The sequence below is a fragment of the Cottoperca gobio genome, chromosome 10 (assembly GCF_900634415.1).
Source record: "Cottoperca gobio chromosome 10, fCotGob3.1, whole genome shotgun sequence".
Lineage (NCBI taxonomy): Eukaryota > Metazoa > Chordata > Actinopteri > Perciformes > Bovichtidae > Cottoperca > Cottoperca gobio.
In genome coordinates, this window is record NC_041364.1 from 3760569 (window position 1) to 3774725 (window position 14157).

The following is a 14157-nucleotide window of genomic DNA, read 5'->3' on the forward strand; positions in this document are numbered from 1 at the left end:
TATAAAACGTAAACTATATATACTTGGCAAGGTTTCATAAAATAAACACACGGCAAGAAATAATTCAATAATTTCTCTTGATGACAAGTAGTCATTCTTTCGCCAAGCAATGTAGTTCTTCAGCGACATAGCTGACTGGTTGCCAAGAAACAAACAGAGGCTGTGGAGCTGATTAAAGATTGGGGTGATTATTAACATTTATATGCATATCCTCATTAAGTGTTCAATTGTTGAAGTAATGTTCAATCATGTTAGCAGTCTTCTTTGCTGGCACAGAAGTGTTAGTCTCTGGACAGGTGGGGGCTCTCTATGGCAGTTATTATAACCATTTTTACCACTATTTACCATTCGGAACTATACTGCTCACTAAAACTAGAGAAAAGTGGGCACAATGGGCTACAAATAAAAACATGCAAGCTAGCTAAAGTTCCATACTAACTCACAATAGATCGTTGGTGTAGTTTGTCCGCTTTGGATGGAGATAAAAGTAGTGCGGCAGGTAACTTTATTTCTCCAACGAAGCGGCAGGACACAGCGGGTTCCCTGCTGCTCAAACATGAATCCCTGTAGGCCCTCTTTGTTTCTTCTCTCATTAATTTCAGCGTCTGTCTACTTTCTTTTTTAGCTCCCTCTTCTTTTGAGTTTAGAAAAAATAAAATCAGTTATTTAAATTTGACCATTTCATGACAGTTTTCAGGGCATACAACCAAAGATCTGTTGAGCTTTACAAATCCAGACTCGGAAAAATGTCATCGCTGTCGGAGCTGGAAAAAATGTTTGAATCGAATTGAAAGTCAAATCGAATCGTGACACCCCTACTATCGATCTGAAAGATGGATTCAGCCTTGCTGATGAGGCGTTGAACTGTAAATTGTACTCTCTTGTCATACAGGTGTGATGCAATTTGCAGTGATTTTTCAAGTTGAAGTGTACTTGGAAGTTGATGGTGTGAGGGATGTGAGAACTGAAGCAGGAGAAGGAGAGGAAAAGGAGGGAGGAGGTGTCGAGAGATAAGGCCAGAGAGAGAAAGAGAGACAGAGATGTGGGCGGTCAGCCAGCTAGCTGTGACAGGGGCAGATGAACCACGGCTTGTACAGCTGGGTGCTTCTCTGTCCCCAGAGTCTCGGAGCAGCAGAGACAGGTCTGCCAGCAACCCTGGGGAAATCATTCTCTTCAAACAAATGAAGTGTGAACACTCACTGCCATATGCAAATAAGCACCATTTGATATCTTCCCTACCTGTAGTGCAGTTCTAAATGTCACCTCCTCTAGAGGGTGGGAGGATACGAAGAATGTCAGACAGCCACAGGTGCTTCTGGTGATTTCTGTCTACTGGGTGGATGGTCAACAATGTTTTGTAAAACATCACGAAAGATGATGAGCTATTTGTTTACTCCTGATATGTTTACTGTATCGTAAAACTTGGTTGTCTTTTGGTTTCATTGTATTATCTCAATTTCTTTTTTTAATCAAAACAAATAGCGTAAACTCAAAATGGAGTGAACTGATCGTATAGCTGGCGTTACACCTGAGGGGACTCCAGACATTATGTTGATTGACAGATTGACAGAAATCAATCTACCAAAATCTTTTAACTATTTATGTTTTGGACCATTGATCAGAAAAATTGGGCTGTCACCTTGGGCTCTTTTAGAATTTTCTGACATTTTATGGTCTGATAAATCAATTCTAATGTTTTCTAGGCCGTTGTTTCTTCTTGATGGAAGTTGTTTGTGAGGATTTAGTAAGATTAAGACACACGCTGTCCTGCGCTCTACATCGGTAGATGAAGAAAACAACGTGAAAGCTCTGACGCTCGTAGAACTACAGTGTGAAATGATGATACACAATATAGTAACCATAAAAAGTAAAGTGAGCTGAATTAGTCTTGCATATTACAATTATCCATTAATGTGTAAAATACTTTAAAAACATTGGATACTCTAGTACTTATAATCAAATCAAGCATATTTTAGTGAGAAAATTCCATAATGCATCTTCTCCATAACGCCACCTTGCTCGATCTAGTCTTAATTTTCTGTACAAGAACGAGAAGGATGAGTTATGCAGATTTCACTGTAGAGAAATCAAATATTAATGCTCTTTCTTTGGTATTCATGGATTTGTGGAGAGCAGCTACTCCGAGTAGTAGTCCTGATGACAGCGCTTTCTACAACATCACTATGCAGCTGATTTTATAGTGCACCTGCTCAAGGGGTCATAGTTATTAGCTCTTCGCTATATGTCTCTACGCTATGACATATATATTTTTAATGACTCCACTGTCTATTTTGTTTGGGTGAAATGCAGATCAGTTACATTTTGATTGAGACAGACCGAGACATTTTAATGTTTTTATTCTGTTTTATTTCTTTCCTTTTTTAGGCTCTTAATCCATTATTCAAAGCACTTTGAATTGCTTTCGTGTATGAAATGTGCTATACAAATAAATCTGCCTTGCTTTAATGCACAAAATAAAATCATAGGGGATGTGACAATGGGTAACCAGTTGAAAGGTTTATCATTGTGCATGTAAGTGAGCCAATTTACCACTTAACATAATGTCACGTTAATGTCAGTGCATCATTAATTGCCATTCAAACAGACAACACTATATTGTGTCTGTTATTGAATTTGGAGTGAAATCTTTGGACCTTAACGTCATGACTGCACTGACATATGATCTCAGTCGAACACTGAGCCGTTAGCAAAGAGAGATGGCTGACGTATTTTGTGGTCCGTTGGTACCAACACAAGGATTTCACTCACTCAGCTAAATGGAAACATGTTGATGCTGTGATCTTGTGTTTTATTATTATAAATGTGAATTATTTTCCTTTTTTCTTTGTTCTTTTTCCTGCAGGATGGGATCCCTGAGAGCTTGAGGATAAAGGGTGAGTTTCCATTTCTCATTCCTTGCTCTTCTTTTCTCTACTATGACATGCAATTTACACAACCAGCGTTGTACATGATGCAGGTTAGGTGAAGGGTAGTTGTCTGATGGAGGCAGCAGCATGGCTTCAGCACATCTACTGTAGGATCTTTTGGTCTACCCATGGTAAAGGATTTATGAATTTCATTTTTTTATATAGAAAGCAACAGAAAACACCGGATACAGAGAGCACCGTTAACTAAAAGCTCCACACTAAGAAACCCATTAGGAGCGCAGCAATATATCGTCTCCTCTTTCTGCCTCAATGTGAAGCTCTCACCAGATAATCACATTTCTAAATACAGTCCACGCTCTGGGGCAAACATTTCCTATGGTGATCTATCCTGGTGTTTTCACTTAACCTGGTACTTTTAAACACTTGATGGAAAAAGCATAAAGGTAGTTTCTCACAGTGGAATTCACCAGCCACTGACTCATCTGGGAAATAATAGTTTGTCAAGGTACACGTTGTTTAATGCCAGAGTAATGTGTTGTATTGCAACATGTACGAGTGATGACAAAGCTTGGACAGATGTTAGAAACATTGTTGTGGCCTCCTAACACCCCAACATCAATATCATATCGTCTCTTCGACTTCAGTATGGGTAGCAGTCCACCAGGACAAGACACAAGTCAAAGAGAGGAGGTCGGTAAGAGATCAATCTTTAACATTGTTGTTTTTAATTGAAGCTTAAGGATATACTGTATAGGGTGTACTATACTGTATGTCCACCTTGCTACAGCATGTTTGAAGCAGCAGTGTAGTTGCAAAATAAATATTTCAGTTGAGGTTTTGTGCAATATAATTCAGTGTGTAAAGTAAAAAATATAGATTTGAATGAAGGTTTTGTGCTTTAGATCATCTTTGTAAATGTAAATCAGTGTCAAACCTGCTGAGCCGGCATTTGTCATTATGACACGTTCTGCCAAATTAGAAAAGTAGCCTACGCCAGCAACCACTATAGATAGATTGCTTTATATTTATATAATAACGATAACCATTAGCAGCAGCTGTAGTTGGCACTATTATCCCAAACCAGCTTCAGCTACCAGCGTGCCACAGGGCGTTGTGGATGCATTAATGTCCACTGGTCCTCTTGCTGGTTGACAGATGCATCTCATCTGTCAACCTGTCACCTTTCTAATGTCTTCTCTGTCTCCTCTGAACAAGAGTCAATGTCAGGCAAAAGGTGATCCTCCTGCCCAACATGTCTGCCTTTAAGTGTTTGAAAGGGCCGCTAAATGGACGTCTCCCCATTTTTCTTCACCAGGGAAGGTCGAAGCAGTAATTGTAGAGGGTGCATTACCATAAAGGGCGGCCCCAGCTGTCTGCTGTGATTCACTTTAATGCGCCATGTTCTGTAAGCCGAATAAGGGAGATCTCACTTTGGCCAGTTTTCAGCAAACTCATTTCCAGCCCAGATAACAAGAAGGCGAGCGAACTGTAGAGAAAATCATAAATAATTTAAGCATCACCCCGTGTATTGGAGGCTACTCATTATTACTTAACTAAGGTCAATTTAGTGTTAAAACTTCAATTTTACAATCTACGCCATCATCTACATTTCGAATGGACATCTAGCAACCTAAAATGAGAGGAGACACGGGAGCAGCTGAGCAAAGTACATTGATCCAGTTAATATTTACAAAAAGTAAAGATTCAGTCTGTGTTTAAACTCCTGCAGAATACATTCATTATAATTCTGGCCTTCTTCCATGTCCATAACCTAAAGCAATAGCACAAGTCACATCTTTTTTTAAATATTTGCCGGTCTTAGATTTTTAAATTCAAAACCATTCGATAGCCCGTCTTATTGTTGAGTGGTGAAATCCCCCCAACTGTCTGAGTAATATTAATTGCTCTGTGACAAACTGGCGACCTGTCCAGGGAGCACCCTGCCCCAAAGTGTGCTACAAGCTGAGGATGAGCTGTTTAGAAAATGGATGGAAGGATATTATATTCCTACATTTAGTGTCGATGTGAAAAACAAAAAATAATTATAGATCGGGGGAATGCAGCGCCCTATAAACTAACTAAGTGTCAGCACAGAAGACACAGACAGACAAATGCCATCCGTTTTCCAGAATGCTCTGTAATTGGAGTCCCAGAACGAGCATGAGCCACACTAACCGAGCTTGTTATGCAGGTTGCAGCAAGACCTTGAGCTGCCGGTGAAATGCAATTTTACGTAATAAATGGACTGATTTAGCCAAATGAAATACCTGATGTAACTTTTTGAGATAATCTTACTTTCCTCATTACATGTAAAAACTGTCAGCGGTGGCAACACTGTTGGGAAGGACGACTTGTGCTGGTATGGTGTGCAAACGAGAGACTGTTTTTAGCTGTTGTTCAGTGAAGCAAACTCCTGTTATTTCAACAAATGACTTTGTTTATGTTCTGCATATATATCTGCTTATTTTGGTATTGGGTGAATATTGAGTTTGTTGTTTTATATTCACTGAATTATGAGACTAAAACTAGACATGGTTTAAAAATATAATGCACACGGTTCCTCTTGAAATCCTTAAGTTTGTGAATTTGACAGAAAAACATTAAGGCCATGAAAGTTTTTGAAAAAAAGACATAAATAGACATTTTATAAATATTTTTTGCAGAATAGAAATTGAAGTTCTTTTGATAATCACACATTCAAGCGTCTCTCTTTTTAATCATTGTCTTTGAGCTTCTGTACAGCCTGCTAGTTCTCATTATATAACTTCTCAGTGTTGTAACGGTAATTAACCTTTATCCATGTCTCACACTTGGCTGTTTTAGGTCTTTGAATTTGAGGAAATTAAGCCTGAAAAGTCGTTGCAAAGTCCTAAGAATGTGTGGGAACCTGAATACAACTAAAGTAGATGGAAACTAGCATAAATTCCAAAAATCTTTTAACAAATCAATCTTTTTTTAGATTGAATCTTTTTGGGTTTGGTGAAAGGTGAGACACTAGAAATGGCACATTGCTGATATCAGGACACGCTCTCCATAATCTGCTTTGGAGAGAGATTGAACAGGTTTGTCGGGTCGCACCTGTCCAGTGGAACGTGCCAAAGCAGTCTAACTTCGTCACTTCAATATATAACATATTTGTGTTCACATTACTGTAGCTGGGTGGCCAATGACATTTTTAGTGAGCTGCAACGACCGTGTGACACTATACCTCCAGTTACTGTTGCGGTATTGTAGTTTCTAACCGGAATGTAAATATACTTGCTGATGAGATATAAATCTTGAATAAAACTAAAATCATGAATATCCCTCAAATGCTTTCCTGCCCCATTCACTTGACTTTAACAGCTTTTTAGCAACTTTTGTTCAGTTTGTTGTTTGACTTTGGTGGTTCTGAAGGTAAAACGTTTTTATATGTTTCACTCTTGGCACGAGACTTAAGTTTAAAAACACAGTAAACACTTTGATGCCGCTGCCATCTTCTTAGCTGTTTGCTGGGAGCCAGACTCTTCTGATTTGTCTTTTTCTGATTTTACCTTTGCTGTTCATCGATCATTTATTAAACACTCTGAAAGGTATGTTGAGATACTACTGTTTTTTTAGTTTGCATTATACGTATAATGAACAAATAATTATACCACAGCACAACAGTCAAATCTAGTGTATGGTGACGATGGTAAAAGTACTTGCAGCTAGTTATCAGTGTGTTTTTCACACCTGTTGACACGTGAAGGTTTATTGGGTAACGAGGTGAAGTGCAGACTTATTCATGTATGTTAATATGGCCCATAAAGAAAAATTTCCCCATGACAATAAATAACTGAACAATAAATAACCAAACGCAGTTGACTATCCCTATTAGTATGGTTTATCCTTCCAGATTTGAAGAAGAGCAAACATCTTGCTTTGTTGCCTGGCACCAATGTTTATGTTTCCCTAATCTATGTCGTCTCCCATTCTTTAATTTACTGACATAATATATTAATTTGTATGCATAACAGCTGCTTTACCCCCACCAGACCCAAGCCCATAGCAGAAGCACATTTGAATAATTCAGCGGCTGCAAACACCGAGCTCTAAATTGTACATTAATTCTAAAATTACACACCTCCCCCTGGGCCCCGGTTACACTTTTAATAACTCGTCACAGATGTACAGAAGAGCGGTGAACGCTGCTTTGCACTGCACTTTTCTCACACAGTGAAAGGCTAGATGGAACAACAGGGAGTCTTCCAATAATCTTTGCTACAATTTAATTTGTGAAAGCTTTCATACAGTAAGTCTTAATCAAGTCGCTGTAGTTTCACAGAGTGAGCAGTCTTTTTCCGGGCAGGGAGGCTCGACGTTTTTTAAAGAGAGGATGTGGGACTGCACTGCACCATCTGCTTATGAGCACCACTGACGGGCTTAGATGAGTTGCTGGGTAAAAAAAAAAAAAAGGCCTTTAAGATTTTTTTCCTTTTGAATCCCCACAGGACTTTTCTGGCTCGCTTTACAGGCCACTTCACTTGACCCATTAAGCCATAAAAGGACAGTTGTGTCTGACCTAAATATTTTACAGTGAAACTCCGTCGCCTCCTCCGGGAGAAAGCCGGATACACCTTTCATGGTCACGATGCACTACAAAGAGCATTAGGCTGGCTTTACACTGAAGGTCTTCATGCTCAGTTTTAAGTTGATGCTCATATTCTTTGTGGATGTTTTTTCTAAATCCTTGGATACAGCTCTTAAGTTATCTGATAACACAATTAATCTTTCCATTGTTGTCATATTGCTGTCTACCCATCGTTCTACAATTCCCTTCCAAAGATGGGTTAGCTGTCCCAAAACAAAATCAAAAAATCTTTTTATGCAATTGCAGAGTACAACTTCTAGAGTAGTTTGGAACTGCTCTACTGAAAAGTATTGGGATACTGATTTTTGTGAACTTTGTGTGACATTTGATTTATTTGAAAACCAAATGAGCTTCAGACTCCAGTCCTGTTATCAGTTCTGATGTATGACATTCACTGTTATCTCTCCAGAAACCAAAAACCTCTGGACCCTTAATGAGTTACCATCACTTTTTTTTTTTATTCAACCGATTTTTATTCTGCAGATTTTGAATCCTGATCCAAACCATAGTTGTCGGGCTCGTAAACATTGACTGATTAACTGTCCTCCGCCGTAATATTAACATTTATGAGCCTTAGCGTAGTATACTGTTATGGCATGCAATTTATTTTCAGCTCTTTGAATTGCTTAATGAACTTGCAAACTGCTTATTTGAAAATAATAACACACACAAGGGTAGAAAGAGTAGATGGGTGCCATGGCGATCTTCAGTCCTACGAAAGGAAGCATAATGTGCTGCACACTTAGCAAGATCAACAATATTACCATCAACACTTATATTCAGCATATAAATGACTCCCATCATTTTGATGCCCATCATTTTTGGCGAACCATATCCTGAATATGTAGAATTAAATAGAATGAGATGAATCTAATTGAGATTCATCAATAATTCTTGGTGATCTGCATGAACCCGTGGTACTTACAGTGGATAATGATGAAGGCTTGGCAATAGCAGTGCTTTTTTTCTCCCATCTGAAGGTCAACACAGTAATCATAGGAAGGAACATTATCTTGATGGACGGTTCCTACTCTCAGCCAAGATTCACTTTAATGCACCTTTTTTTATCTGAACGGCAGGACCGCATCAGTGTCCAAACATGAAATAACTCCATAACAGAGACACTCAGCCCATTCACATAGAGCTATTTTATTTTATTATATTGTAGATGATGTTCAAAATGAAAGTGACTACTTAAGTCTTGCAATACACAAATGAATCTTTAGAGAATTTCTTGGATGTCTTAATCCATTTTCTCCCAGGAGCTTGACATGAAATCGCCTCACAGCAGTGACAACAGCCTTAATATCTAAGACGGCATTTTGGGTAAATTTAGGAAGCATGAATATACCATATGAGTGAAAACAACGAATGCCTTAGTCCCCCTAACACACTCAGATTCCAGATTATCTTTCAAAGATCCTTTTATGCTGCACTGTTGGTATCACTGTTTGCTTGTCGAGAGCTATAAACAGTCGAGTTGACTGACAGTAGACTCTTGTCTTGTTGTCTGGTCTTGTTCTCAGCAGGGGTTTAGCTTATCACTGCAGTTTGTGGAAACCAAAACAACTGCAATTTTTGTTTTCTTCTTTTGTTTCTTGATCTTAAATCAGACGTTCTTTTGTGTTTCATCATGGGAAGAAAGAAAAGAAGGTATTTTGCTGTTTGTTTTTTCGTCAGACAGGAGGATTGTGGGCTTTAATCTCTTCACTTTTCAGTTCATGTCCTATTTCTTTTTTCGTGACTTTGGATTTTATATTCTATTTTTGCCCTTTTGATAAAGGCCCCTATTGAGTTTAAACGGTATAACCCTACGGAGGCTATATAGCAAAAGCCTTGATCCCTCTAACTTCGTCATTACAAAATAAAATCATTTTCAAGACAAAAAGACTTGTGCGCCCATTTGATTGCTGGATACAAAAAATGTGTTTATGAATTCGCCTTGATCATATATTCTAAAAGCTTAGTTGTGTAGTAGTACCACTTGCAAAAAAAAACACAACAGGAATTATACCATAGGCATACATTCATGTGTTAAATCCATTTGTTTTCTGACTTAATTTCAAAGAGTTCCTCTTCTGAAAATACTTGTGGTCAATTAGTGTTCATAGAAACGATAGAAAGTTCTTGCTCCAGGGAAGGAAGCAGCTTTGCCATTCTGATGATCGTTTGTAGTGTATTTGTTGACCTTCATACCCTCTAATCGCATACACTGCAGCATTACTTTGAACCCGGAGGGATCTCTTAATGTTTTGGACGAGAGCATTTAGCATTGGATGTTACCCTGAGTGGTCAGATGGAATTTCAAACTAAACCTATTCATTGTGTTAACAAACTGGGCAATTCAGCCACTTAGCTGTCTGTTTCTTCACTAGATAAATGTAATCTGTTCTTAACTACATGCACATCCTTGCTGTAAATGTACTGTAGCTTTTTAAACTGACTCTTAAACTAACCTAATCTGTGGAAGAAGACGAGGCTATGCATACCCAACAGTATATCGTGCTGTAATTCTCATTTCAGTCGTAAACAAAACAATTACTCTTTAAAGTCTCCTCACCGTTGCAAGAGATTACTCGTCTTTGTATCCCAATATTTGTTCCTCAAAACTAGAGCTACAGTAACACATCTGAACCATCATCACAAAAGAGGAAGCAAACCCAAAATATTCGTAATGGGAAAGAGAAACTACTCAGCCTTTTTTCTTACAAACCAGGCAGCTCACTGTATTGTGAAGTAGTAATGGGAGTAGCGTGGGGTGCTTACAATTAGTCGGCAATTTCTGATAAATGGGTTTTTTTGTGGAAACTGCCTCAGTTCTGCATCCCGATGTGGACAGAATGACGGAGGAGCCGGGCCCACGTTCAGTCATTAGGCGAGGGAATGAAATGGGATGGAAAGTGGCTGCCAGGTGCTCTCATATCCAATCTCTAGCACATGCACTCAGCCAGAGACCGGCACACACACAGTACTGTAAAAGGGTGGAAATAACACATTTCTTTTAGTCTTGTTACTACAAGTCGATACATTTTTGTATTGTTTTTTCATAATGACTAAAGTATATGACATGGCTGCATTTTTACATTAAATCCATTCTAGAGTAAATTATATAACTTCTGCAGTATGATTAAATAAATGTAAACTATTGAAGCATCTGCTGAGGCACATGCAAGTGTTGAAATGACTACATTTATAACGGTGAATATTAAAACCTGAAAAGAGAAAGTAACTCTAGAGGAAATGCATTAGAGTGATTGATATGCTGTGTAGATCTGTTTCCATCAGCTGATGTCTCGGTCACAGCTTAAAAGTAATACAAATAACGTCTAGCTGAGCAAGTTGATGTTGAGTTATTGAATCAAATATAGGAATTGTTTTGTACCTGCTTATAAAGGGATAGGGTACAGAGATAATCCTATACCTTCTTAAAACAAAAAGGGTACAGAACTAGTGCCAGGGTGGGGGTTTGATTGCATTGAATCCAGAATTGAATCAGTTCATCAACATTTGAATCCTTTCATTCCTTTACTGAATTTATACAGCCATAGTAGCATCTGTAATGACATTTTGTTGGCCGAAAAGGCAGAGACACTACAGGATTGAGTGGCAGCCTAATAATCTTCACAATTTGTAGATTAAATCTGAAAAAGGACGAGCCCCATAAAATGATAAATGTTGATGGTGTCATCTATTTACTGCGCACACTTTCTTTTTCAAAAACTACAGCGCTTCCAAATACTGAATCTACTATTAAATAAAAAAACTGAAATGAGAAACCGGCTTACATAACCTGAATGTTATCTTACATTACTCTTTGTTAATAAAAATAAATGAATAAATGGCGAGATAAAAGTAAAAAACGGATATTTTGCCAACTGGGTGCCCCCCAAAATGGCCCATACGACTTGTTTCTTACTGCTTTCCAATCCGACCTCATGGTCTTTATCAGCAAATTGAAGCAAAGTTGGCTCAGTCGTCCTGGAGTAGTCTCAGTTATCATCCCGTGACCTTAACACGGTTGTGGTTAAAGGATGAATGATTATGTTTATTTCTAAAAGAACCAAACATTGACTGTTGGCAGGAGGCAGGGTGCCATTTATGATATTTGTGATTTAATAGTTCTGGCGGGTTTGGATGCTTTTTAAAGTCCATTCTGAATTGCTTCAGCTTGGTGGTTGTGTAACTACTTTCGCTGTAGCCTTGCTTGCTACTTGTTAAAATAATTCGGTCAGGTGATGACCTCTTTCTGTAGACCAAGCCAGACATAATCCCTGTTTCTCTAATCTCTGCAGCAGGTTTCCGGTGGAATATATGCTTTGGGTTCAGGGCGGGAACACAGTGCATACACACATCTTGCTTCAAAGGATAATCTCCTCAAATCAACATTTCCAGAGTATTTGAACCACAGATGCAATTGCTATTAATAAAAAAATATAAAAACATTATACTGCATCAGAAATCACACTTCAGAGATAATGGGTTTAATTTATGTTCTAGAACAAACTGTCTACAGGCATTTATTTTCTGCATGCATTCAGATTTGGTGTTTTCACCAATACAGTGTTTTTCTCCTCTTGGATCAGTGTGGAAGGTGAAATCATCAGGCACTATAGTGGTGCGGCTATTAATATCTTTATGAACCATTGACAAGCTGGAGAATATTCCACATGCAGTATATTTATATGGTTTTAATTTGTATTTACAGTACGTTCTTTGTACTCTGCAAAGTGGTTTGTGATGAATGTGTCAGGCAGCTTTTTATGAATAAATTGGACGTGACTTGATTTGGTTGTTCTGTTAGATTTCGAGAACCCAAGCACATTCTATTCATGTCCTGTCAGTTGTGTTTGTAGAGAGCGACAAGATGAATGTTCAGTATTTAAAACACCCCTATACCATATCTGCCTCCTATACCTGCACTGAAAATGTCTGTTTTAAAAATGTAATGCGTTTCCCCCTTGCTGTGTTTCTTTATCCAACATCTTTCTATCCTACGTGATAATTCAAGGCACACAGAAGTATTTTGTGCTGCTACTCCTGTCAGCACGTAGTGGCTTTGACCCTTACACTTTTTTAACTGTGGAAGATTTTTACTGTTAAGTAGGATTTTGCATTTCACTGTTCAGCCATCTTGTATAAGAGGTAAATGTCTTAAACGTGAATGCAGAGGCTTTACTGTTACAGTTTTATAGTTGGGAAGGAGAGATGCAGAGCAAAGATGGAAATGTTTCAGATCAGCACGTTGCAGAGCTCTGCTTTCATTAAAAAGGAACAGACCTTTTATTGATGATACCAGTCTAACTGTTCACGGACACTGCACTTCATTTATTAAACGAAACAAAAATGGCAAAAAAGAAAAAAGGGCCACCGCACATAACTTAATGGCAAAAAACTATCCAGTCATGCTACAGTATGAAATTAGGTCTAAAATAATTTAATATCTTCACATACAGTAAGTAAACTTAGCATAGCACAACACATTTTTTTTAAGACTTCACTTGCATGTCAGAGGAAGGACGATGGAACAGATTCATTGAGGTGGAAGGGAAGTCATCAATGTTTTAAACATAGTGGGTTACTCGGCTCCAAAGGGTTGAAAAAGCTCTTACGCCTCAAATAGCCTCTCATAAAATGTTCACGAGTTGTTTATGCCACCAGGAGTAAAAGTGTTGTCACAGTGCAACAATTAGCATACGTTGGGGGAAGGAGAGGAAGTGCATTTCAGCAGGTGATAACACGACACCTCCGTATCGTTGCCGATGGATACAGGTCTTTCGGCAGGTCTACACCTTAAGGGCAGAGAGAAATGAGTCATGAACTTTACACGCGTAAAGTTTAAGATAAAAAAAAAAGTAAAAAGCTACAACCGGCTGTCTTTCTGAATCTTAATACCACCAGACAACATTTTGTAACCACACCAGGATTTTTGCCAAGAATACTTTCAGTGAAGTTGCTGCATACATCTCCATATTTCAAAACGGAGCTTTATAAATTGACAGCATGAGAAAGTGATAATTCTTGCATACTTGACTCTTTCCATCAGACACAGCAGCTCCACCGTTTTAAAACTTAAACCCTTAAGTAGCCTCTCAAAGTAAAATGTGAAAGTCAGAAAGATTGCATCCTTTAGCAGTTGAATTCATAGCCCAAGGAAAACTACACAGAGCCAAAATAAATCCAAATTATTTTCAAATAAATAAGTGACATTTCTTTCTTTCTTTTTTTACAGATGCATATTATAGATATTACCTCCAATCAAGATTTTTTTTGTGTAGCTTTCTGTTTATTTAACACACTGTCTGATACAGGGTTGTTAAAGTTTCTCTAAAAACCAAACATCTACTTGTGTCCTTATTGCAAGTCTAACATGACATCTACGGTACAAGGTTGTGCACACCTACAGCTCAAGCTGGCTGAAAAGAAATGAGGCTTTGAGCTATTGAATTTCATTCTCCATAAATATGTCACAAATAATTCATTGTCAACAAATTGGTGACATTCAGCAGCTTGCTGTCCCCTGAGACACTGCTAATGGTCTTAGTATAATACAGTCACTGTGGGAGAAAGCCCTGTGATGGTAGAAAGAATGCATACATTAAACCTTTTCTTTGCATGACAACAGGTTGGCTAAAAATACACGTAACTGCCGCTGCTACT

General features: G+C 38.3%; 1 protein-coding gene across 3 annotated transcripts in view; it reads left to right on the plus strand.

Moving 5' to 3' along the window:
- Positions 1 to 14157, plus strand: part of fstl5 (follistatin-like 5) — a 132699-nt gene that overhangs the window by 24238 nt on the left and 94304 nt on the right. For all 3 annotated transcript variants that reach the window (XM_029441467.1, XM_029441468.1, XM_029441469.1), the window contains exon 3: positions 2864 to 2894. In XM_029441467.1, the coding sequence (XP_029297327.1) occupies positions 2864 to 2894 (31 nt within the window). The remainder of the gene's footprint in view (positions 1 to 2863; positions 2895 to 14157) is intronic.